The 27,125-nt window shown below is 51.3% G+C and overlaps 1 protein-coding gene across 1 annotated transcript; it reads right to left on the bottom strand.

Moving 5' to 3' along the window:
* Nucleotides 1-23,561: 23,561 nt before the first annotated feature.
* LOC144152790 (uncharacterized) lies at nucleotides 23,562-26,274 on the bottom strand. Its single transcript, XM_077684252.1, has 2 exons — nucleotides 26,204-26,274; nucleotides 23,562-24,781 (listed from the first exon to the last, which is right to left on the bottom strand). The coding sequence occupies exon 2, from the start codon at nucleotides 24,756-24,758 to the stop codon at nucleotides 24,432-24,434; it is 327 nt and encodes a 108-aa protein (XP_077540378.1). The 5' UTR covers nucleotides 24,759-24,781; nucleotides 26,204-26,274; the 3' UTR covers nucleotides 23,562-24,431.
* Nucleotides 26,275-27,125: the final 851 nt, after the last annotated feature.

Here is a 27,125-nt window from a genome sequence, read left to right as displayed (position 1 = left end):
CTCCTCCTTTCCTCCTCTCTCTCAACAGCAGCTGGCGCGCGCATGCGTCGTAGTCAGCCCGTTCGCTCCGTCGCGGTCTCGGCGTAACAGGTGCGTGATAGCAGCGCGGTGGGGCTTTGAAGGGCGCGCGATGCTTGCGCATGCGCGCTCTCCCCCCCGTACTGCTCTCCCTCTACTGCGCGCGCTGCAACTATGAAGCGACAAGCGGTCGCTCGTGCTTCAGTCACTGCGTTGCTCCTTCTTTCCTTGGTTGACGCTCGCTCCCATGTTTACTCGTGTCGGCTACTCCAGCATCACGGAAGAAGCAATGGAAGACACTGCCTTCAACCAGTACTGAGGCCCCAATGCTCTGCATTTACTCGTGTTCCCCTCGCGGGAAGGCGCGGGAATTTTTTTATATCTTTTATGCGCAATATTTAATACATTTATTGTGATCTTTATGGTGAAGCGTCAAATTACACTCCATGCCGTCATAGCTGTAGGTGCATCACGTCACTGATTGCTTACGTCGTACTTACGCCAAAAAAAAAAAAAAAAAAATGGCGAATTCCCTACGAATTGGTGCAGTCGAGAATTAAGTAACGGGCTGGGATGCCTTTTGGAAATTGTGAAAGGAGGACGAGAATGATTACGACAGCTTGGACAGCGTTTTTGCAAGGCTCAAGGAGGATGCAAATTCTGCGACAAAGGTTGTCAAAACGGACCTGAGGGTTGATCGAATAGATGCGCGTCTCGCGCACCTCCTAGAGGCCAAGAATTCCATCCTAGCCAAATGGAGAACACAAAGGCTCAATCGTAGACTACGCAAGAAAATTGCGGAGCTCAATCGCGAGATTGAGGCCCACTCTAGTGAACTAATCAGAACAGCAGTGGAACGAAGTATGTGCTTCGGTTAACGGACAGATGAGAGTGGGGGGCAATTGGAACCTCCTCAAACAATTACTTGATGAGTCGCAGTCCAAGGGTAATCAGCGATTGGCTATCGTCAGAATCGATAGCCAATCGATAGTCAATCCGAAAAGGCCCTCCTGCAGGGGTTAGCGGACAGATATCTTCCGCTGGGCTCTTCCGGGGACGCGGACTATCCTCTTTACCGGTGGGGAACGGCGGAGGAGCTGGACGCACCTTTCACTGAACCTGAAATTTGGGACGTCCTACTCGAGCTCAACGAGAGCTCAGCGCCGGGCCCGGATGAAATCTCAAATAAGCTCTTACGAAACTTGTACGGAAAGTCTATTGCGAAGTAACTGAGGAAGTCAACAAAATCTGGGAGATCGGGCTCGTTCCAGACTCCTGGAAGGCGGCCTCGGTGGTGCTCATCCCAAAGACGGGCAAACCCCTAACGGCGAAGAACATGCGGTCCATTTCATTTTCGACTTGTCTGGGCAAGGCGGCTGAACATGGGATTCACACTCGCGTTTCCCGATACATAGAAAGCCAGGAGTTATTTCCCCACAATATTGATTGATTGATTGATTGATTGTAGGGTTTAACGCGCCGACGCAACGCAGGCGATGAGGCGCGCCGTAGTGGAGGGCTCCGGATTAATTTTGACCACCTGGGGATCTTTAACATGCGCCGAAATCTCGTACACACGGGCGTTTTTGCTTTTCGCCTCCATCAGAAAAGCGGCCGCCGCGGCCGGGAATCGAACCCGCGACCTCGTGCTCTGCAGCGCAACGCCTTAGCCGCTGAGCCACCGCGGCGGGTCCCCCACAATATGGTAGGATTTCGACCAACACTATCCACTCAGGGCGTCATGCTCCTTATCAAGAAACAAATTTTTGACAACTACACCAGGGATACTAGAGGTATACTCGCGGTGACCTGGCTAAAGCTTTTGGTAATATCTCGCACAAATTTGTGCTTGAGGCGGTCTCGGATATGGGCCTGGCCGGGACTACGTTTCCACGCATATGTTAGCTACCATCCAAATTGGTCAAATTAAATCTGAGTAATTTACCTTGGAAGCGAGAGGAAACCCACAGGGTGCAGTCATCTCTCCTCTTCTCTTAAATATATTGCCATGAAGGGCCTTTCGGAGCGGCTGGCAACGGCGCGCGGGACCAACCATGCTCTCTACGCGGACGATATCACCGTGTGGTGCATGGGAGGGTCCGACGCTGAGGTAGAGCAGGCGCTTCAACAGGCACTAGACATCACGGAAAAATTTCTTGTCGATTCAGGAGTGAGCCTGTCACCGGCTAAGTCCGAGTTATTACTGTTACGAATCAGCCCGCCGCAGCGCTTTGTGCAATACTCCTCGGCTGTGTGGCGAAGCCTCACTACGTGCGCCTTTCAAGCAGGCCCCCCTGTAGGTGACTCACGCTTGCAGCCGACGGATTCAAACGCGTGATTACATGTCTGGATCGTTTGCGCCACGCTATCGGCGTGATCAAAATTCGGTGGCGGCCGACGCAACATCCTTCAACTGGTCCAAAGTACGCGGAAGACGTTACGGAGACCTCCTCTCTCCCCTCTCTCGGACTCGGCGTGCGCCGCTACTACCGACCGCTCACGAACTCTGGAAAGAGTGTTGTGTGTGTCTGTGCCGTTCGTGTCGTGTGCAGAATCTAGGGGGAACGCTTGTTTTGACCGTTGGCGCTTTGGGTATAAATAAGACCCCCCAAGCGCTGTAGTTTATTCCTAGTTTGAGCAGTGAATCAATGCTGTCACTCTGCTCGAGTCCTGTACTGTAAGCTCGCCCGTAGGGGCATTATTCTTTGGCTTGGGCCCATCTCTCGCCATGAAGTAAACACGTTAAGTTTGCCTTTGGCTTCTGGTCTTCTTCGAGGCAGCAACATTGGCTGGCCGCTCGCTTCACCCCGCTACCACATGCACATCGGAGGCGACGGAGCTCGTCTCGGGTACGCCTGCCCATATGCAGCAACGGGTTGTCAGCGGTGGGATGACAACGTCGCAACACTGTACAGACCCACTCGAAGGGGGATGAGAAACCTCAGTCCTTTAGAGCAGATTCCCATAGCTATATACACACGGGGTGGGCAGGGATTCCCCAGGGTCTTCCCCTGGGGAATTCCCCAGGGATTCCCCAGGACTCCATCAGGGTCCTCGGGCTTCTACTGGAGTCAAAGGGGTGCAACTAAGACTATAGCCCGCATCACCTCCAATACGGAGAACATGCTTAGGCTCATACTGAGAGTCTCCAACAGTTATCTTCGTGGTGTTCTTTTTTCCCGGGGCTGCTCCTCCAAGCCGCAGTAGCGCTGAGGATCTGACCCCGGGTATCCTCGACCGACAAACTCAGCCTCCGATACAAAACTGTACATTTATTTACAGCCCGGCGGGCGGCTAAAAAACAGTGCTCGGGCGGAGTCCAAAGACGACGGGCCGAGCTCTCCTGTGCCCGGACCGCGTCTCTCTTGTCTCATCTTCCATTCCTCTTGCCGCTCAGGGCCGAGGAAGAAGGAAAAGCCAGTCATCTTCGTCGGTGGCCATCCCATGTGGTGGCGGTTAGGACGTCCGGTGCGAGCAGGCGCGGCCTTTGTCGGAATGCACAACGTTCGAAAGCGCCGCGCAACACGTGTTTCCCATTTCCGCGCTGCTCGCCCCAGGCCCCGCGCCAGTTCATGCGTCGAAGCGCCTGACACCAACCTCAGGGGAGAATTGAGCTAGAGAAATCTCCTTCGGCTCTACCATGCGTTTAAAGGGACACTGAAGTGAATTTGTCAAGCTCCCGGTTTTGCTTGCACTGCGTAGACTGGCTCAAATTACCACACTTTTCATCGTTTATCCGGTTGATAAGTCAGTAATTATTTTTTAAAGCGGGAAAGAAGAAAAACTACCATGTGCGGACTGCGGCGGCCGCACCAACTAAAGGCTGTGACGTTGGGAGGAGGGGGCACCGTGATTGGACGATGTCCAATGTTAGCATTCAAACAAGTTTCGGTTTCGGTTCTGTAAAACAACATGCTTGACATCGACGGCATCATTGGATGGGCATTCTAGATATCTTAGTAACCGTCGTACCACGCTTCTGCCATGTTGTCGGCTGTAATATGCCTAAGATAAGCCTCCCAGGACGGCTTGGCATCGTAGAAATCACTAGCCGAGGCCTACGCACTGCATGAACGCCCTCCGCGTCACCGCAGACGCTCAAATGCCATGCGCGTTTCCCGCATATTCGCAGTTTGCTTAACTCATGCCCGTATCGTAAAAAGCGTGTTCGCACCAGGCCAAGAGTCTGCTGATTCTGGCCTGTGCCCACTGCCCGCAAGCAGTCGGTGCTTGTGGCAACAGCACGCCAACGAGAACTGGCTAGCGCGTCAGTGTCAGTCTGCGCGCGTTCTGCGAACTCGCTCGTGGGGCAGTGAACGTAACGGCCCAAAAATGGTGAACTCAGGTTCGAAAATATCGGCCGCAAACGAAAAAATGAACTTACAAAAAACAAAGCATGCACCCTCGGCGATTCGAACTTGCGAAACAAAATTTCTAGCGCCTTAGACCACTCGGCCACAAGCCAGCTTTTTTTTTAAATAACAAACACTTTATTTACAGAGATATATACAGGATCACATCAGATGATTGCAGGGTATTCGCCGTGCACAATAGTAGCTTTACGCATGCAGAAAAATAGGCGCTTACGGCCTTTACACTAGCATGGCGTAAGCATGTTCTGCCGGCAAGTGTGAGCTAGTGGCATCGTAATGCTGGTACAGCCGCAGAGTTAGGGCGGCAATTACACCAGCACGAACGTTATCGAATGGATGACGGTGCCTTTTGTTCACCGCTTGAAGGCAATGGGATGGGAGCGGAGGGAGGGGAAGGGGTTCTGGGCAAGCAGAGGTGAGCAGGAGTGTTTCCTTGTCCTAGCCATCAAATTGAGTCCCATCTCATCCGCTCCTTTACCTTAAATTCTGAAAGGACACGCGAACCCTGCGCCAGTGCATCACGAAACTCGGAGTCTGAGTCAGGCCCGTCAAGGCCACCCACTGCCCACTGCGCCTTCTGAACAAAATGCCACCACGCCGGCCGAGGGTGGTCAGCGCATTCGACAGCATCCACCCTTACCCTCCAAAGCGAGTGGAGTCCCATGACGTGGATGCAATCCCGGAGGTGTGGGAGTTCCGTATCTGCTTCCAAGAACCTTAAGTTGGTCCAGGCGAGCTACCATTGTGTGCCAAAGGAGCACTGCAGCTTGTCCCAGAAATACGATGCCGTATTGCACTCTAAGAATACATGCTCGCCCGTCTCCCGTCTTCCGCACAGCGGACAGTTGGCCCCTCCAGGGAGGAAGAAACCCCGCTCTTCTTGCCTTGCCTTAGTTGTGAGTATCCCTGCGTGCAGACGGAAGAAATCTTTCGAACTTGTTGGGACGGGGAGCTTCCGCACACGTCGTAGGACGTCACTTTTTAGGCGGCCTAAAGGCGGGGAGCGGTACAAGGGGGGTGGGAGGGTCTGTTCCACGAAATCCCAGTAGAGCTTCCTCGGCTTCACTGCGCACAAATACTCCCAGGAGAAGAGTTCCTGCAAGAGGGCAAGTGCCCCGCCACTTCCCTGTAAAAGCCTGTTGCGCGGGCGCCATGTGCGAGCTCTGCTGTTGTAACGAGCCAAGGGGCCAGGTGTAGGGCGCCTACAGTTTGGAGAACCGCCTGGAGAAAGCCATCACTGCGATCTCGGAAGTACACAAATCTCTGTACAATCAGTTTAAGTTCCATGTTGACGAGCCCAAGACCCCCGGCTTCGGCACTCCAGAAAATGTTAGTGCGGCGCATGGGTTCATACGTGGATCTCCAGACGAAAACCGCAAACAACCGGTGTAGCTTGACCACTGAGCCTGCATCAATAGTCGAGACACGGGCCGCGTACAAGATGGCCGGATATGCCACGGCGTTGCAAACATGTGCCCTAGAAAAGAGGGCAATATGCCGTGCTCTCCAGGCCTCCAAGTTCCTTCCATCAGCTGCCAGTTTCGTCTGCCACCGGGTGGCGATGGCTGCGCCGGTATCTAGGTTTACCCCAAGGTAGCGGGTGATGGCCCCCCTCCATCGAACTCCGTAGAGTTGTTGGGGTTTGGTGAGCCATTCGCCTAGCCATGCTCCCTCTGACTTCGAAAGGTTGAGCTGTGCCCCGGATAATCTACAAAATTCCTCGGCCAGTGCAACAACCTCCCCCGCCTGCTGTCTCGATGTGCACACAAAGGCGACGTCGTCCGCATAGGCCAGGCCATTTAGTTCTTCGTCTCCGAGAACCATCGACTTGGACGCTATTGCCATCCTGCAGAGAGGTTCTATGTACAGTGCGAATAGAATAGGGGACATGGGGCAGCCCTGCCTGACCGACCGTCCGATGTTGATTGGCGGCCCCAATTCCCCATTCATGATGATGCTGGTAGTCATTTCTGTTTAGCAGATCTTAATCCAATCTACCATTGCATCCTTTATCCCACATTGACTAAGGAGCATAAACAGAAAGGTGTGGTCTACCTGGTCGAAAGCCTTTCTAAGGTCGAGTTGTAGGACAGCTAAGGGGTAAGTACCTGACTCTGCCACCTCACAGACCCTCCGATTGCGATGCAAATTGGTGTTAATGGAGCGGCCCCTAAATCCACGTGTCTGATGTGGGCCCACCACACCACTGACGGCCATCTCGAGTCTTCGGGCCGGGATACGTGCTAGGATTTTATAGTCTGTCGACAGTAAACTGATGGGCCTGAAATCTTCCACATTCGGTACCATATCTTGGACGGATTTTTTGGGTATGAGGACCAAATTACTGTTCCGCATTGAAGGTGGCAGCACTTTTGTGGTTTGGGTATTGTCAAAGACAGATATTAGAACAGGGCTAATCTCTTCACGGAATACCTGGTAGAATTCAGAAACAATCCCGTCAGGCACCGGTGACTTAATTTTTGAGTTGTTTTATGGCGTGTTTTACCTCTCCGACCGCTATCGGGCTGTTTATTATGACTCTAACGTCCTCTGGCACCATGGGCAGCTCACCAAGGACGTCCGGTGGGGGATCGTCAAGCTTCGAGCGCACGGAAAACAGCTTACCGTAGTACTGACAGAAGGCATTCGCCACCTCCCCGCTCCCACTAGCGATGCTACCGGAGTGGTTCACCTCGGAAATTGTTTTAGAGGCGGTCCTTGCTCTCTCGAAAGCACCGAAAAGCTTCGATGGCTGTGCCTCGGGCACTACTCGCTGCTCCCTGCTCCGCACAAGAGCACCCCAGTATCGTTTTTCGAGCTCAGACCGGATTTCTTCCTTGACGCTGCGAATATCCTCAGCGAACTCTCCCGGTCTCTCCTCATCCACTTCTACGAGAGATCGCAGACATTCTACTAGTCGACTTAATTTCGCCTTTTAGGGGCGAAGCTCCTTAGGGCGTGGGTCTGTCCATCCTCGACGTATGTATGTAGCCACCTCTAGTTTAGTTCTTGGATTGTTTACTAGATGGCGTGGCTACCTCTAGTTTAGTTCTTGGATTGTTTACTAGATGGCGGTACTTGTATATGATGAAAAGATGCGCTTGGATTGTTTACTAGATGGCGTGGCTACCTCTAGTTTAGTTCTTGGATTGTTTACTAGATGGCGGGGAGCGTTGTAATAAAATCCGTTCGCTGTTGGCGCACGCTCGGAGTCGCCCGATGGATAAGGCTGCAGATGTGCGAGCCCGCGAGGCAGAAGCGCTCCGTGAAGCTGCGCGACGCCGCCGCCAAGATCCTGCCGTACGAGAGCGGGAGGCCGAAGCGTGTCGTCTGGCTGCGCGACGACGCCGCCAAGATCCCAGCGTTCGAGAACGAGAGGCCCAAGCGTCACGGCAGCGGCGCGAGGACCCTGCCGTACGCGAAGAGGCACGGCTGCGGCGCGAAGAGGATCTCCAAAACGTCAGAGAACGGGAAGCGGCGAGAAAGCGCGCGTATCGGCAGGCAGACCCCGATGCAGTGAGAGTTCGTGAGGCGTCTGCAAAACGCATCAGGCGAGCTCAGCCCCAAGGTGCCGACGCGCGGTTTAAGCGAGACTTTCTAGACGTTACGTTCGGACACAGATGTAGTGGGCGAACTTTCACTGAAGAGTCACGGTTTTACCGATGATTTCCCCTCAGGAGCTTCACCCACTCATCATCATTCACCCCGTGGATATGCTGTGAATTTTTTGTTTCGCCCCTCCTGTTGCCCGACTGCAATGGCTGCTCCTTTGACGCGTTTTTTAAAACTCTCCCACGCTGCCGCGTCGACGGTTGATGCGTTAAGCGCTTCTATCTCCCCTCTTATGCGGTCGACGAAGGCAGCGTTGTCAAGGACCATAGCGTTGATCAGCCAACGACTGCCGACCTTTCTTTTGATTTCAGGCCTGATTTTGAGGGAGCATGCTACGAGGCCATGGTCCGAGAAAGCGACAGGGGTGACGGTGTAATCGGTCACCAGTGATAGCGCGTCACCCGTCACGTAGACCCGATCTAAACGAGCTTGTGAAGCGAGTGGTGAAGCGAGTGGTCGACCACCCGCGCTGCAGCGCCACGTCAGTCAGGTCACCTTCGCGAAGGATGGCTTTCAAAATACGTGCCGATGGGTCCACCACACCCCGAGCACCTGCTCTGTCGCTGGCATTGACAACACAGTTAAAATCGCCTGCTAGGACGAGACGACCCGGAACCACGAGAATGTCCCGAATGGAAGAAAAGAAGTCGGCACGCGCCGCCTGGTCATTCGGCGCATAAACGCACACAAGGCGTGTAAGCTGCCCTCCCACCAGGACGTCGACTATACGTCGACGCCGACTGGGCTTTCAACTACTTCCGCCTGTTGAGCTTCCCCCAAGGTTTGTTGACCCGGGGTCTCCCTGGCTTGGCTTGTTGGTAACTGCACCTCCGTGTTTCCCGCGTGCCTTCCGTCGCGTCTCAACTCCCGTGCGCGGTGCTGCGGCGACCTTCGTCGGGAGCTCCTCGTCCACGTCGTCGCAGCTGATCCCTCCTGGCTGGTCATTCAGGAAGGCCGCCTCCTCTCCCTCAACATCGGTGGTTTTCGCCTCTTCACTCCGTTGTTCGCCGTCCGCCGTGGGCTTCGGGTTGGTTGGGGCAACGGTCGGGGAAGCCTCAGCATCGCGCTCGGCGACCGGTTCCTTGAGTTCGCCGGCCGCGCCGCTCTCGTGGGCCCCGTCGCTGCATTGTGGCAGAGGGGAAAGGGTGTTGTGTGCCTGCGCAACACCGACTAGATAGGTGTTGGCCTGCGGCACTCCCTCTTTTCCCATTGCACCGCCGGCCGCCGTAGTGTGGGACACTACGGTAATCCGGCTCGTCTCGACTGCCGGGGGGTGGGGGGTCAGGGCCGCCGGAGAGGGCTCCTCCTCGCTCGGCGGGCTTGGGGCTGGTGTCAGTGGCGCAGACATGGCCGCCATCTCTTCGGCATCCATGTATTCTTCTAAAGATTGCGCTGCCTCAGGTTGCCTGGTCCTGGCTGCGTACGACTGCGAGCAGTCTGCCTGCGAATGCCTGAACGAACGGCAGGCGCGGCACCACGGTGTCGTGCACAACCTCCGGATGTGACCGATCTGGCGGCACCGCAAGCACATGGGTGGTCTGCCGGGTACGTCGATCAGTATCGGGCTCCCGTTGATCAGGGCTTGATGCGGCACTGAGTCGAGCGAGTTGGGCTCCCTGGGGATGATGTGCACCACCCTGGTGGTGCTGGTCATGTGCTCTATGCCGGGGCGGCGCCATTCTTCTCTAACGACGCGCAGTACTCAGCCGAAGCGGGCGAACTGTCGTGTGAGCAGCTCGTCCGGGGCTTTCGGTGGCATCCAATGGATCTTGACCTCTTTTTCCTGCTGGTTGGGGTTGATGACCAGGCACCTCCTCCCTTTGGCCTTGATCTCCGTTTGCGATGCCAGCTGCTGCATGTCTTTCTCCGTCCTGAAGGTCACCATCCACCCGTGGTTGAACTGAAAGGGCCCCAGGTTGGTGATGGTCTTCAGGTCCGCCACTGCAGATAACGCTGCGACGATGTCGTCGATGCCGTACGGTCTGGCCGAACTGTCCGCGTGCAGAAATACGGCGTTTTCGCTCATTTTGCCGGTCGGGAGCGTGGGCAGCAAGGTCCGGTAGGCCGTCGCGGCCGCCGGCGCGGGGCGAGGGTCGTCGGAAAACCGGTCCGGCGCGGCCGCGCCGGTCCTTTTCGGGGAGCTTTACGGGCGCATGACTTTCCCCGGAGAAACCTGGGGAGCGACTAAGGCCACAAGCCAGCCTTTCAGGAATTGGATATGTAAGGTATATAATGGACAACCAGTTTGCACTTTTAATTAGTTTTAGCATTTTGAGTACTTTAGGTGACTATTTGTTGTATAGCGCTCGTGCAGTAAGCGTGCCCCAAACTTACACAATATCTCCCGTCTAGAAATTGCATTTCTTAGATTGAAAAAGCGTTCGCAGATGTGTGGTCGTGCTGCTGACCGCTGTGCTTGTTCACCCAGCGCAAAAAAATGCTTCCGGCTCTCTAGTTTTGCGCTGTACGGTAAATGTTTCGGTTGATTTGATTTCCTTAATACCTATATTGACTTCGCTGACTCTTCTCCCGCCTTCAAGTGGCCTTAGATTTTCCTACTATAGCGTAAAGTCAGCGAAGCGTCGCATGTGTACTTGTGCAGCGCTTGTGTGGAGCAACCCGGACTCGGAGCTTGATACAGAGTACAAACTAACAAAGTAATGAAAGGCACATTCTTCCATTCACAAATGTGTTGTGGCTTAGTTTCAACTGATCGAGCGAATTGCGACGACCCGTCGGCGGCCGGCGGACTAAACGTTGGGCCGACTGACTCGGTCGCGGAAGGCCGGCGAGCCATGCAGTAGCGCAGCCAATTGCCAGCTCATCTCCTGCTGACGTCACACGAAAAGGCTACAGAAAATGGGCGAGGGTGCAGAGAGGACAGCATTTTAGAATTGATTTGATTGATTCTGGGGTTTAACGCGCCGACGCAACGCAGGCGATGAGGCGCGCCGTAGTGGAGGGCTCCGGATTAATTTTGACCACCTGGGGATCTTTATCGTGCGCCGAAATCTCGTACACACGGGCGTTTTTGCTTTTCGCCTCCATCAGAAAAGCGGCCGCCGCGGCCGGGAATCGAACCCGGGACCTCGTGCTCAGCAGCGCAACGCCTTAGCCACTGAGCCACCGCGGCGGTTAGCATTTTCGAATTGATTTTTCTACTAAATAAATTCGCGTAAACGTTCTTAGAGTGGTCGAAACATGGCCTATGGACTCCGGACTACAATTTGCGCTAGTAATCCCGCAATGTTTACTAATCACTTCAGTGTCCCTTTAATAGCCACATTAATTACGATCGCTTCGGTGCCGCACTGGTCCAAAACGGAGGAGGCCAGAATCGATGCACTAATGCGCAAGAGCATAAAGCGAGCTCTAGGATTGCCTTTCAACACGAGTACCGAGAAGCTCGTGCAACTGGGCATGCATAATTCCCTCTCGGAGGTGATCGAGGCCCAGAAGACGGCTCAGGTCGTGCGTCTATCGGCCTCGCGGGCTGGTAGGCTCATCCTAGAATCCATTGGCTGTGGTCTAACAAGCGTAAAGTGGCTTTATCGCCCTCGATCAGAAGTACGTTTACAGTACATCCGCTTCCAAGAAATGTCCATCCGCAATACAATGTAAGGCGCCGCCTAGCTGCGGCCCGCTCTTTATTGACCTCGGTTGCAGAGAGTCCGGAACTCGCGACCTTTGTCGACACAGCCGAGTATGAGCGCTCCGACTGCTTCGCAGTAGCCTCGGTCGACCATAGTAGGAATCTCCTATGTTGTGCCTCAGTTAGAAAGCTATCGGCAACGCTGGCTGAGCACATCGCCATTGCTATAGCAATGAAAGACCCATCGCGTCCAAATATCTTCGCAGATTCGCAGTCCGCAGCTAGGGCTTTTGCCTCGGGCTCAATCGCGAGAGGCAGCGGCCATGCTAGGCAGCGAGGGCGCTGCCGGATGTATCACCATAAACTGGTTCCTGGCCCATACGGGGGCCAACGTACGTCCCTATGTTCCCAACGCTAATGAGTTTGCCCATGACCGTGCGCGAGGTTTCGCTCCCCGCGGCGGTCCCGGCGAATTCGCACGCAGGGTCGCCGGGAGGCACAGACTCGCTCCTCCACTTCCACGAGGCCACGACTCATTATCAACTCTCTCGGAGGACTTTTCCGCTTCCTCACCCTCCCCTCACTCGACCTCAATCGTCGGCATTCAGGATGCTCCAAACGGGATCTTTCACTTCGAGGGGAATTCAGCCGAGGGAGTACTGCTGCACAGGGAGGGAGTTTGCGAGGGAGTACTGCTGCACATGTGGCGGGAGGCTGGGGGCAGCATTTCCGCCAGGGCTTTCAGTGGAGTGCCAAACAAATCTATATCTGGAACTATTTGCTGAATGTTTAACAGGGCGTTGGCTGTACCAGCGTAGAACAACGATGGCGTGCCCGCTCGACCGGCGTTATTACGGACGGAAAAAAAATTGGCCGCGTATCTGCTCCTTTCGTTGCAAATGTCGACAAAAGACGATAGTATTTGTCGACATTTGCCAAGTAAATGCCTCCCTTCGGTTTCCCGCTCACCTCCCATGTTGTTCCTCTTCCGTCGCGCTCCTCCCAAGGTAAACACGCTAAAGGTTTGCTCAAGTCCATTTAAATTTACCGCGTTCCACTGCTCGAGGCCGGGTGCCTTGATGCCAGCGCTGCCGTACGGCGGAGACGCGCGTGAATCGAGGCGTCCTACTTCAACGTTTATAGAACCACATTGCCCTAGTCTATGAGCGTTCCAAACAGAAAGTGGAACCTATCTAGTGGAACCTTTCCTAACTGTTGCAGCTTGATTTCTTAAAATCTAGTGGAACCTTTCCTAACTGTTACAGCTTGATTTCTTAAAATGCCGCCAGAAGCTATAGCTTCTGGCGCGGGCGACATCAGTCGACGGAGTGATTTTTTTCTGCAGTGGATGTAGCATTTCATTTCGCGACAATCAAACATCTAGGAAGTTGTTTATTAAGGAACACTGTGAAAATCCCTTATGTATTAATTTTCTGTCTTTAATTTGCGTAACGTCTTGTTCTTTTTCAACAATATTGACAAGTTTGAACAATAAACTGGACATAGGCGTTTAGATTTGGCTGTGAGTATATAAGACTATTGCGGAGATTTTATTTTATTTTGGCCGGGTGGCTGAATCGAGTCACAGACAGACAGACAGACAGACAGACAGACAGACAGACAGACAGACAGACAGACAGACAGACAGAAATTTTTGGGTGTAAGCAGCCCAAAAAAGACTATCGTCTTTAATAGTACGCGAGACAACTGCATGTTAAGGGAATATCACAGTCAAGCGCCGCCCGCGTCCACTTCACGTGCGGTGCTGTCGCCAGCACTCCCACATCAGTGAGGCCAAGGCCGCCCTTACTCATGGGCAGTTGCACGACCTGCCTTTTGAACTTGTCCGGCTTGCCGCCCCAGAGGAATAGGAACACGATGCGCTCCGCCTCCAGTTTGGTTCGCGTGGGCACGGTCATGATAGAGGCGACGTAGCACAACAGCGGAAACAGCAAAGTCCGCGCGATCATGGCGCTGGCAGTGACTAGACAGCGGAGTGAGTCGTAGTCATGTGCTTTCATTCGGAGCTTAGTCAGGGCGGAATTCCAGTAAGAGAGGGACCGGCCGCGGAGAAACGAAACCCCAGGATTTTGGTCTCCGAGGCCACCGGGAGCCCGTGTTTAGGTTGCGGTGGTGGGTACTTGGCGGTGTTGAACCTCGCGCCACTTGTGTGGCCACACTGAGCAATCACGTCCAGCGCGATGCAAAGAGAGCTCTCGTCTGGTACGACTATCGTCAAATAATCGGCGTAGGCGAAGATGGGGACGCACGGGGCACCCGGCGGCAAACGACAACTGCCTACGCGCGGATAGGACGCAAGCCGCTGTATGAGCGGCTCGAAAGCAAGAACATGCAGGACAGTGCTGAGAGGACAGCCCTGCCTCCCCCCGACCGACTGAGACACTATCCGAGGTGCGGCCGTGGATCAGAAGCGCGGAAGTAGGCCCATTAACAATGCGCGAACCATGTTTTGGAAGTTAACTGTTAAACCCGCGGTACCTAAAGTCTGGGAGATGTACGGATACGTCGAACGCCTTTTCTTGGTCAAAGGTATACAGAGTAATCCGGGGATGCTTTTGCTATCTGCCCATTCGAGCAAGTCCCTAATCGCAAAGCCGCGCAGCTGCGCCGAGCGAAAAGGCACTCAGCACGCCTGGTACGGACCTACGGTGGTGTTAATATCGTCAGTGAGCCGTGTGGCAAGACACTTGGCAATCAGCTTATAGTTATAGTTGAGCAGCGTGATGGGGCGCCAGGCTGGCAGGTCGGAGCTTCTCGACTGGTCCCTGCATAGGAGAGACATGGGTACCCACGACGTGGTCCCCACAAGCTGCAGGCTTTGCTGAACCAGTGGACATCTGATTTTTGAATTGGTGGCAACAGTCACCACAGCGTGGCAACTGATCCCAAAAATTGCTCGCCCCACCTACTCCCGTTTGGAGAAGATGGCGGAAGGGCGCTAGGCCGTGCGTGCAATGGCTGGCCCGTTCCGAGGAGCGGCCTTCGTGATCACCTGCCTCCTTGCACCGAGTAATAATGAAGGGTCCCGCGGCGTCTGCTGTTGCTCCACCGAGAAGCGCTCTCCAGCCGGTCTCGGTGGGGGACTAGGCCTTGCGTACGTTTTGGGCTGGAAAAAATGATCCGCGAAGGCTTTTGCCACCTGTTATTCTCGCCGCAACATGCCTCGAACGATTCTTTAAAAAGAAACCCTTTCCTTGACGGTTACATTTGGTAACAATTCAGAGGCAGCCTTATTCCCGTGCGGGTTTATGGAACCGAAGACAGTTGTAGTCCGTGCGGAAGAAGGCTGTGCCTCGCGCAGGTGCGCTCAAGAGTTACGACCGGAGGTTAAAAGGAAACACAAAGGTAATTCAGAAAGCTTGCTTGCGTTATGATTTATGGCAACGAAATAAGAACGATAGATTAAGGAAAATAAAGCACAACTACTGAAATGAATTTACCGCATACGGCCCGTTTCTCACATTTTTAGAATTTAATCACAATACGAATGTGCGGATAGTGGAAACTTGGTAATACCGTATTACCAGTAATCAATTGTAACTCGAAACAAATATCTTCGATGTATTAAATAGGAAATAGCAGTTCAAATAGTTCTTAAATTACTTCTTAAGTATAGTTCAATAATACTAGATTAAATAGCTTAATTGTAGTGAGTAGCTTCGCTAAATAACTATTCTAGTCAAAGTTAGTTTCAGTGAACCTAAATACAGAGAATTGCGCACTATATCGAGCAAGAGATTCAGATTCAGATCGTGGGGTTTATGCGCCGCAGCCGCATCTGCGCTATGAAGCTCGCCATATTGGACGGCCTAATTAATTAATTAATTAGACAAGTGGTCGACGGATTAATTTCGACCCCCGGGTATCTTCAGCTTGCGCCGAAATATCGACACACAGGAGTTGTCGCTTTTCGTCTCCATCTGAAAAGAAGTCACTGCAGCCGGGAATCGAACCCGCGTCCTTGGGATCAGAGTTACCACGGCGAATCTGTCAAGCAACTAACTGCTGACCTAAACTACTGAAATAAAGAAAACACGCCTAACCTATACCATATATACGTTTCACAGCGGACTGCGCATTAAATACATGCAACTTCGGGAGCTTGCAACTACAGGTAGAACAGGCATGTACCTTCGGTTAGGGCGAAGGTATGCCTTTCACACAGGAGTGGGAATCAAGGGCTGCTGCCATTTTTGTTGTGGGACTGCGTCAGTTATCGCGACATCGTTTCATATATGCGGAGCATTTCTTGCCGAGCCCCGGCAGGCTTCTGGCGTCGACTTTTACATCGAAGCTGTCTATGGGTAGGATCCGGGATTTTGTGGCGACCGCGCGGAAATACGCAATGTTGGAAAGCCAGCTTACAGAGACCAAGGTTAGGCCTAGGGCCTTCATACTCTGTCTGATAGAAGATGGCCGATACTGCCCCTGGAGAAATGTCTTCGCAGCAATACATTTGCGTTAAGATTTGAAGCTTGGTCAGCTTACACAGACCAAGCTTACAGCGATAAGGTCCCAAGGAGAAGATGGCCGATACTGCCCCTGGAGAAATGTCTTCGCAGCAATACATTTGCGTTAAGATTTGAAGCTTGGTCAGCTTACACAGACCAAGCTTACAGCGATAAGGTCCCAAGGACTTCTTGTTTTGGTATATGCTGAATTATATTGCCCTGGAAAGAAGTATTCCAAGCAATACCTTAAAAAAAAACCGACTTTGGGCAGATAGAGATGTACAGAGTTGTACACGGATGTCGGTATAGATGTACAGGGCAGAGAAATTGGACATTGGAAAGGAAAATTTCTACGATAATTCCCAGGGCAGTGCTTTGCTTTTAGAGACTACAGCAGGTTGCTTCCGAACTAAAAGCTTTGTGGGGAAGTATTCACCAAATGATGGGGTAAGCGTGGTCTGCGGAAAAGAAACAGAAACTATGCGGCGCATAGTGTTAGAATGCGAGGGTATCCTTCCAAATCTACATGAGGGAAATATTCGGCTTCCAGAAGCCCTGATTTACGGGTAGCACAGAAGAAGTTAACTTCAAGGCTGTCGAGGGGACGAAAAGAAGATTAGAATGCTGGTGGACGAAAAGCACAGAGGGGAATATTGCCTAGGACAGCCATCACCTGTAACAGAAAAAAAAGTATTTTGTGCCTAATAAGCTTTTTGTGCCTGCCCTAAGCAGCGCTAGTATTAAACCAAGAGTGTAAAACATAGGTATATTAGTCCTTTTTGGTAAGATGACATGTCATCACCCCGATACAAAGGGGAAACCAATAGAAATCATCTGCATCGTCGTCGTCGATGTAATCTTGGCCTTTGCAAGCTGGCTTTCCCACGTGGTGCGTTGCACAGACAGCACAGTAAAGCTTGTTCATGACTAAAAATTCGCTGCGAACGGAGCCCGATAACAGCGGCGCGAGGGTAATCGTCGACGGCGTTCTGATACTAATGCGCCGTCCGACGAGTGTGCTTGGGCGACGAGCGAGACACGACGGTGCATGTCGTGAGTCAGTGCCTAAGACATAAGGTGCACAACTTGGAAGAGTTCAAGGGCGCGCACGCCAGGTTCCGAAGAGACTTTCTCGATCGTTATTTCGGCTCGAGCTGCAGCATGTGCAAAGCACTGTGGTTCGATAACGCCTTGAACCCAGACACGGATGTCTGAAGCACACTCACTTGTGAAGCACCGTGTTAGCAGCCCCCAACGCGCGCAACTTAGCCGCACAACCAGCTTCACAGAGTGGAATGGCGGGTGGATCTTTTTCCACGCTTCGATCAGCTCCTGCGGAACCGTATATACCATTGCAAAAAGCAGTGGCGCTGGAATTATATTTTCTGTATGGGGGTGGGGTGAAGAGATAATTCCTTTTTGTGTTTTAAACCGAAAGTATTTTATTCCGGGATTCACGAAGATTTCACTTACGTCCTATCCGTCACGGAAGTGACGCCAGTACAACGAAGCAAGCGGCCTGTAAAGGGTGCACCCCTGCACACAAGGTCGTGATGCGGGGAAGCAACCTTTAGTACTAAAGAGTACGCTATCTTTAGATTGTTCTTTTTCGGGTTTTATATTTTAACACGAAAGTGTTTCATGCCGGGATGCACCAAGACTTCACTGACGTCATATTCGTCACGGAAATGACGCCAGTACAGCTTTGCCGAAGCGACCCGCCAGCAGGACGTCGCTCGCCAAGCACAGCCACAAGACAGCCGCCGACCCTCAAATTATGCTCAGCTGCAGATTTCGCTGCACATTTCACTTTCGTGTTTTACCGATTCCTATGACAGAGGAATCAACCAGTTTTTTTAATGTATACACCAAATTTTTTAAGCTACTCAAATCTGAGTTTTGCTCTAGAGAAAAAATACTCTACTTTCTGTTCTATTAACCATCTGAATAAATGTTTTTGTTCCGCACTGTTCCTTCTTTTTGACTACTTTAGTTCACAGACTGTACAAGGGTCCCAGTAGGTTTGTCGTTTCATGTGTATGAGTGACGAGTTTTTTTATTTCCAAAAGACCAAGACTAAACAGGATTACCGAACTAATAATAATTGTAGAGAACTGCACGCACAATAGCGAGCCCCTATCCGTCCACAGGACCGGTCGCCATTGTGTCTTTTGAGAAAAAAGACTAGTGCAGCTTCGTGCAAGCTGAGCTCGCTTATTTATAATGTGTTTATAAGTCAGGTTGGGAATCAAGTTGAGCACGCACTCGGTGAGCTGCAGCAGGGCCTTTTTTATCTACCCGTCGTTTTGTGGTACTCTACTCCAGTAAGTGTTCAAAAACAGCGCTGTCCAATCGGAAAAATAAAAGTTACGTAAACCCTCAAGCACAACGCTCTCACTCACACACACGCACACACACACACGCACGCACGCACGCAGATGAAAAGGCAGGCGACGAAATTGACATTTACACCGACGCGTCTTTGACGCATCTACAGACTTGCCAGAATTGAATGTATCCCGACAAATTTCCAACACATGCGGCCTTGTAGAAGAACTATAACTTCTGGGAATTCTGGCAGCCGCGCCGGAAAATTTATGACCATTCCGCCCATGTCACCGCGAAGAAATTTTGCATTATCACGGATTCTTATGTTGTTGTTCGGGAATCGAACCGTCCGTTTTCCCCGAACACTACGGCGACAAATACCCTGACCCCGATACGAGACCTACAAATGGCAGGATTAAAAATTCGCATTGTTTGGACTCTAAGACATACTTCCGGCGAACAAGGCAACCGCATGGCTCACGGCGCTGCCAGGGAGAGGCCTCAATCACCTTCCACGGTGCCTGCCACGCCCACCCCCCCTCTTCAAGCAGATTGGCAACCCCAGCTACGTCTCCTCAATAAAAAAAGCAGTAAGCGTTTGAAAGATGAAACTCCGGTTGGCATCCTTGCACCTCTCAAGCCCTTCTCGCATCCGGGAGAGGTATTCGCCAATAAAGTGTATGCAAATGCAGCGTATGCACCACACATTATACATAAGTGGTCAGCCCCAGAAGGCTCTCAATTGCACCAATGTCCCCACTGTAACAGTGATGACATACCAAATCTCTTCCACTTAAAGAGACCCTGCAACACTTTTTTCAACGTTTTTTTCTATCTTAAGTACTTGTAGTCGCCCAACACACCCAGTATTTAGATTAGGGGGTCGCAAAGTACGTCAGCTAAAACTTACTGCTCTCTACTAAAGTGTGAAGACGGGCTAGTTGGTTCATACTGAAGGCAAAAAACAGCGCAAAAAAAACGGCACGAAAGACGAGAAAAAGAGAAACACGGGCGCTGATTGACAAAGACAAACACAGGCGCTGATTGACAAACACTGCTCTATGCCCACCAGATAACTTGTAAATTCACTCAAAATATTTTTCTTTCTTTCCTGGTCTTGACATTATTCGGCGGCTAGAATTACGTCACTAAGGCCATGAGCGGATGTTGGCTAGTTTTCCTTCAGTTGCAGCAATGAACGCTTTTCGATAGCAGCTTAAAAAAAAGCCCCCAAAACAAAGCAGAAATGGAAGGCGTATCTGGTGCGACAAGCAAGTCACGCAGTGCCGCTCCGTGCCGGCGATAACTGCAGCTTTCGTAGTGGTTCCAGACGCGAAGTAAAGAGTGAAAGAGCTTATCGGAAGTGTTGCAGGGTCCCTTATAATTTGGCTATGTCCTATATTCGCCCGTGACGGCCGTCAGCTGCTACCTGTAGGTCCTGCACACATGACTGAACTGGAGCACGTTTGTCGTGTCCGTGACGATACCGCTACTCTAGAAATAATAACCCAGTACGCCCTTGAAAACGGTCTCTACAAATTGGTGTAGCGGTCTGGTAGACTGTCCCTGTCTGGCCATATCCATCCACGACCAATGCCAACAGTGCAAACTGTGCAATTTGGGGCCACTGACTGAGTCAACTGTGCATCTTGCGAATGTAGGACACCAAAACTAGAACTGTGGTCATTGTGTGAGATGTGGGCTTTCCCTTTCTCCTCCTCCTCCCACATCCTCACTTCCCCACATGGCCTCATGACCTCTCGTCTTTAATAAAGTGTTTCACTCACTCACTCGCTCACTCACTCACTCACTCACTCACTCACTCACTCACTCACTCACTCACTCACTCACTCACTCACTCACTCACTCACTCACACATACACACACACACACGCACACACGCACGCACGCGCACGGACACGCGCGCACACACACACACACACACGCACGCACGCACACACAACACTCACACACGCGCGCGCACACACACACACACACTCACACACACACACACACACACTCACACACACACACACACACACACACACACACACACACACACACACACACACACACACACACACACACACGGCTCTTGCTAGTTCGACATAGCGCGAGAACAGGGGTTACACAGTGCAACAATATAGCCTACAGGTGGTGTTGAAAGCTGCCGTGGTATCGTCATATATAATAGAGGGTCGTCAGTTCACCGTATTTATAGACCACAAACTTTTGACAAATACGTCATCAGCCGGCCTAACACACTCTATGCGCCACAAAATGGGCGGGAGCTTGCCTACCTGCCCGAATACACGACTGACATGAAACACTTCAGTGGCGTTTGCAACTCGCCCATAGGTGATCGCATGGATGCCTGGGCATCAGCAGGGGGGGGGGGGTGCAAAAAGAGCATTTGCCCCCCCCCCCCTCGAGCCAGCATAGCCCCTCGTCCCCTGCATACAATGGGCTCGCCCCCCTCAAGACAAACAGACAAAATCCTGCCAACACCCATGCGTGGATGCCATCGCCTCCTCTTCGGCGCCTTCCATCTCGCCCGACATCCGATGACTGGCTGCTCAGCAAACACAGTGCGCTAACTTTCTCCGTCCTCGCACAGCACCCATTGCGCTCAATCTTGAGGACGTGACAGCAGCTCGTTTGCGACTTGTCGACCGGAAAGACGAGGCCATTCGTGCCCGAAGTTTGCCGTCGCGAGCTTTTCCACATTCTGCACAACATGGCCCATTCGCGGCACGAAAAAGCTCATTTCGACTCGCCTCACATGAACGCCGACATTCGTGATTGCATGGGTACGCACATGTGCGGCATGCCAGGGCGCAAAAGTTCACCGATACCCAGTTCCCCCGCAAAAGACGTTTCTACAGCCTGATGAGCGCCTATCCGTCGTCCGAATCAATCTTGTCAGTCTCGTGCCGTCATGTCAAGGCTACCGCTACTTACTGACCCACCGCTGCCCGACGTCTTTGTACCCATAGTAGTATCAGCATTCGTGTCGACGTGGGTAGCGCGCTTCGGATGCCCACCGATAGTTTCTCTTATGAGCATCCCTTTGCTGGTCAATCCCTTGTCTGGCACCACTACCACCAGCATCGTCATCGTCCGCGGACGGCAGTCGATGATGATGATGATGCCCTAAAACTTGTGGAACGAACCCGCAAGGGGGGATTGGCCGGGGCTAACCAAGTTGTTGTTGAAATTCGTAAGGACCTCAAAATACTAATTTATGTCTGGAGAGACACAGACCGTAAAATTAAACTTCGTTATGATTAAAACCCGAATTATCCATTTCCCATCAGCAATTATATATATATATATATATATATATATATATATATATATATATATATATATATATATATATATATACATACATATACTCCGTAATACTGTGCATTAAAAAAAGGCAAGTGTCGCTGCAGTATTGCGTAAACACCTGTCATTCTGAGGAAGCATTTTCCTCTTGGTGGCGCACGAGGACACGGACCAACTTTGGAGAAAATATCTGGCTGGAGTGGTCCAATCACGAGGCTCAATACAACTGAGTCATTTTGCCAGCGCCCACATCCCGTCTTCAAGGATAATCGCTGCCTAAACACCAATTTGCCTTGTTTCTTTTCCTCATATAACTTGTTGCTGACTTATTACCAGAAAGTGGAACTTTAGACTAAATGCCCATTTTCGCATTGAATCTCCATCAAACCTATTTAACTTATAAGCATGAACTAAGGGAAGGGAAACATCTTAAGCAATAGCTTATTATGCCTACAAGTGCCTATTTGTAGGTTTGCCTATATCGGTTTTTATTGCATATAAAAGCCCACTTCGTCGTTTTTGCTGCCTTTAGCCGCTTTTTAACTGTTGCGTATACCTTACTTTCACCTACACACTTACCGTACGGCTTGGTCAGCTGTCTGGCTCTCCGTCTCCCCCACGTGTCCATGCTCCTCATATACAAGTACTTAAATACTGTCGCAGCCCATTTTTCGTCCTCCATATCTCGAAGTCTCTCGTCGAATTTTATTTTGTTCTGTGCTCCCTTGCCTCGCAGGACGACCAGCCCATGTTCCCCTGCCCCGCTCCTTTCGTAGTTTTGCTATGGGCCCTACAGACAGTCTACATACCACCCTTCGGTTTACCTGCAGGTTCGCGGGAATGTCCGGTTTCATGCACAGGACCAGATTTTTTCTTCAAAGTCAATCCTGACACCATGACGCCTTTCCAGATTACTCTCACCATCTCGTATTTGTTGTATCCCCACATTCAGTGTGTTGAACCAAAACAGATGCCGCTTCGGTCTCGTTCGGGTTCGGGTGAATTCATTTCGTCCCGGTTCAGTACTGAATCGACTAAATCGCGTATCGAAGCGGTTCGCGAACCGGTTCAACCATAGAGTTTCTCAGTAGAACTCTATGGGTTCAACGAGTTTAATCATCAGCAAGGTGAGAAAAAAAAAAACACGTTTAGCAGTTCAAAAGGACTGTAAAAGCAAAATACAAACAGAAATTCAAAATACGCGTACTCCTTTTTCCCAATAACAGCGGCGCATTTCTAAGGCATCTAAAAAAATGGGCAGGATTTTGGGAAACACTTGAAGTATAGTCACGATTCACGAGCACTCTCTCGTCAAGCCCTTTACGTCGTCCTAAGGACTAGTTAGGGGTTGTTTCCGAAATGTCGGGTGGAAATTTTTAATTTAGACGAAACATTTATCGTCGCTGCTTCTGCACTGGGAATGAGACATTTAAAGTTAGTTTGCAGGAAAAAGACTTTCCATTGCTAAAGAAATCCAGAAACTGGCTCAGGTCGAGGGCACGTTTGACAAATTTTTGTGATATTCGAATTTTTACCTCTGTTGAAACACGAACAATTGAAGCTATCGTCGCAGATGTCTTTTTTTTTTGTCGAGACATCGCATGCATTTAAATGACTTAACGTATTGAAGGGAAGTGGGGCGCCTTTGTCTAATGTATAAAAAAATGTAATCTTGGATTTCTTTACAAAATTTCACAAATCGAAGCGAAGGTTGTGCTCCATGAAATACCTCAAAAAGCTGTTCCTTTATATTTCTGTAGTTTTGCAGCTACAAAGTACGAAATATAACCGTGTGAGCTCTACTGCGGCAGAATGCGGGTTGCACGAGCCGAACATGCATTTCTTTTTCACAAAACGTGTGGGAGCAGTATCAGAATGTTTTTCAAACAGCCACCATTATGTATCTCAAAAAACCAACTGTGCGCAAATTAACGAGGACAGCAACGCATGAAGACGGTGCGCTTGCGCGGTCTTCATGTGTCACATGTCCCCGTTAATTTGCGCGCAGTTTGTTTTTTGAGATGCATCATTACCAACTCGCCCAACCTTCAACCCTTTTACACCACTATGTATTTTGGGCATATTACTTTTGAGCAGTGGATGTCAATAGAACTCTACAAAAGGGTAACCACATGCAGAGACGGCGACAAGCGACGCGAAAAACGTAACTCGATGTGTACAACAAACAGATAGTGTGGGCGACAGCGACAAGCAAAACAAATTCATGCACTGCGGCCAATGCCCTCTGTCGTCGTCACTCGTCTCAGCCACTTAGTCTAACGCTGCCCTTACACACCACCCTTTAAATAGACGGCACTTGAAATGTTTTCTTTAGCTGGGATGAGTTACACTCGGGCTGAGCCTTACGCAGCCGAGGACACAACCTCCTTCCGCTTTATTTCGACCCCACCGAGAATGTAAAGGCAGATCTGACAACCCGGAAACAATACGTGAAATAAAAGGGAAACACAAATATCTGGCAAGAAATACCAACTTCATGTTGATTCACTTCAGTCTGTCATTTAAAGCCTCGCGTGCAGCACATACGAAACACCTCTGCACGAAGCTTCCTTCCCCTTTTCGGATCGTGGATCCACTGCACGAACGCACCACCGCCATGGTCGCCTTCAGCATCTTGGTCCGTGTATCATGATTACCTTCGGAGCTTACGAATGCTCTGCTCCTCCGAGTGCGGCAGTGACCTTACATTCGAAACAGGCCACGAGCCCTGGTTTCTTCAACGCAACGCTCCAAGGCAGCTATGCGCCGCTCCAAGTCCTTAAAGCCACGTTGCATCTCCTGAATGATGCGCCTATTAGCCATCCGGCGCTTCTTCAAATACTCCAAATCCACGGTGTACTCCCCTTCGGTCTCCTTGCGGGATGCGGGGCACGCCGCCTCGTCGGTGAAGTGGCTGTCCCTGGTAGCGCGGCGGCCGTCGTGACTGCCCGGCGACCTGTGCATGCCGCCTTCTTCGACCACGGTGGCGGCCGCGCTGTGAGACGAGACACCAGGTTTCTCGCCGGACATCTTCTCTCGCTGAGGGAGGCACCCTGTGGAGAAAAGTGGCACTCAAAGATGGTACTCAAGTATCGGTGGCGTCGGATCTCATTCAGGAGGACGACGTCTTCCAGAATGAATCAAAAGCCACATCGAGTTCAGCCGACCGCGGTGCTTATAGCGGCACGGGTTGCACGAGCTCCACACACACTTATTCTTTCTCACAAAACGTGAGGGAACAGCATCACAAGGTGTGCTAATGAGCGATAACAACGTATTTTAGAATTTAATTTTTATCAGGAGATGGCAATAGAACTTCTATAGGTGAAGGCGCGGCATCTCGAGACCGAAAAGCTCGTGTACCACTCATGATCGTTGCAACCAACGCCTATGACTGGCTGAAAATATGAAGTTGGTTGGTTGGTTGGTACCAAAAAAAAAATGGCTCGTGCCCACTCAGGAGGATTGGCCAGGAAATGGGCGCTAACTGAGAGAAGAGGAAAAACTGGAATTTGGAATAAAAGAAGTAAAGTGAATAAATACAGGAAAAAGGTGAGTATAAACGGGAATAAAAAGATAATAAGTAACCTGCCAGAAAATGAGGTGCGGTAGCAGATAGAGCTCACCAACTACAAAATCAACACAAATGAATAAGGAAAAAAAAGGCCGAAGTACAATCGTGGAAAGTACGTAAAAAAATAAAGAAAGAAGATTCGGCAGAGAAGGAGAGGCAGTGAGCGGGAAGGCAGAGGATACAGGCACAGACATGTTTTTAAGAGCAGCCCGCCATCTTGAATTAGCGGCTAGCACGGTAGACGGCGTGATTAAAAGATGAAGTTAAGCCAATACAAGTTTCACCGTCGTTTACTCCAGCGTCTTTCGTCGCCGTCGTTGTTAATGCAGGGGACTGGTGCGCAAACGACACGTATAACATCATACTAGGACCACGAAAAACATATACACGCGGCTCCGCCACGCCTGAGCCAACGCAGAAAAGCCACGGTGCCTCCGTTCCCGAGAATCAGTATTAAACATGCCGCACTTATTATGGGACCGTGCCGCCATACAACGCCACCATCCTCTTGCACATCTTGCCTTCACACTTCACATATAACGCATAATTCCAGACTTGAAAGCCCTCGACCCACGTCGTATTCTTGTGCCCCCTCAACACCCCATTCCGCTCGTGCCCTCACCCCGAGGAGCCTGATACTGCAGGCCACGGGAGGAGCGAAGGCACGCGGTCTCCGTTACTGAAGAGGCTGCCCATCGTTTCCTTTCAATTTGTCCTATTCAACTCAACTCAGTTGTTCTGGGTTAACTATTACTGCTTCCGCGTTCAGAACGCGCAATAAGAAGTGCTCAGGTGTCTTCGGACTGTCCTCAGAACGTGGCTTAGTAACGATGACACTGCACATGTGGTCGTGGTCTCTGATTTAAATGATGTGTCAGAACCAAAAAAAGAAGTGGTTTACCTGTTTCGTGTCAGAGACACTTGGCTTGCGATGTCACAAGGATCTCACCCGACTGTACGTGCTGTTGCGCTAGCGCAAGCGTACCTTCACTCGGTGTCAAAGGGAACCAATCTCGACAAGCGTCTGCATTGGAACGCTCGTGTTAGAACCAGCCAAACCTACCGGTGGCGCTGGAGCGCATGTGTGTGTGTATGAGTGTGTGCGTTCAATCAGCGTCGAAGCAAGACCAGTCGCTCCAAAGCGTCTGCAGTAGAGCGCACGTGTAAGAAACGGCAGACGCTGGCCAGAACTGATCGGCGTTCTCGCGTGCGCCGCGCACGTGGGCTAACTACGATTGTGCTGTTTCCCACTCTCCCTCGCGACGGCGGGGCTTAGAAGCAAACCCGAGCTCCGCCGCTGGGTTCTTTCTCTCTCTTCTGTCGCAAGTGAGCCGCAATAAACGCTGCTTCTTCAGCGTCCGGCGTAGACTTTCTGCGTCGGCCTGGAGCCCATCTCGGCCAAACGTAACAGTGCATAGATTTGGCGTTGCGCTGCGAGAATGCCGATCAACATTGTCGGTCGTGCGCCTTCAAAGGGCAAACTGGCCTTCAGTCTTTGTTCATGGACGCTGGACGCCATGGTCACGAACAATGCAACAGAATTCTGTAACGAACAAGTTTGTGACAAACTTCCGACGTCAACGTAAGACATAATTGACTAGTGCAAATGGTTCCGCTCTGTGCGTCCGCTGCCTTCGCAGTGATGATACGTTTGGTTCGGTGCAAGGTCGGACAGACAAAGACGCGTCCAGAGAAAAATCTACCTCTTGGTTTTTTGCTTATTCGATGGGTGAAGGAAGCGAAAAAGAGCGGAATTTATTTTTGTATAAACTCTGCAGAGAATAATTTAAAGGGGCACTGGCACAAACATTTTGCATCGTGTC

The sequence above is a fragment of the Haemaphysalis longicornis genome, unplaced genomic scaffold (genome assembly GCF_048455015.1).
Source record: "Haemaphysalis longicornis isolate Haplotype H1 unplaced genomic scaffold, Haemaphysalis longicornis Haplotype H1 scaffold_9, whole genome shotgun sequence".
Lineage (NCBI taxonomy): Eukaryota > Metazoa > Arthropoda > Arachnida > Ixodida > Ixodidae > Haemaphysalis > Haemaphysalis longicornis.
The sequence above is the reverse complement of the archived record's forward strand: the minus strand, read 5'-3'. Positions and strand labels throughout refer to the sequence as shown.

Coding starts and splice junctions, on each gene's coding strand:
- LOC144152790 (XM_077684252.1), bottom strand. CDS start 24,758: ATGTCCGGCGAGAAACCTGGTGTCTCGTCTCACAGCGCGGCCGCCACC.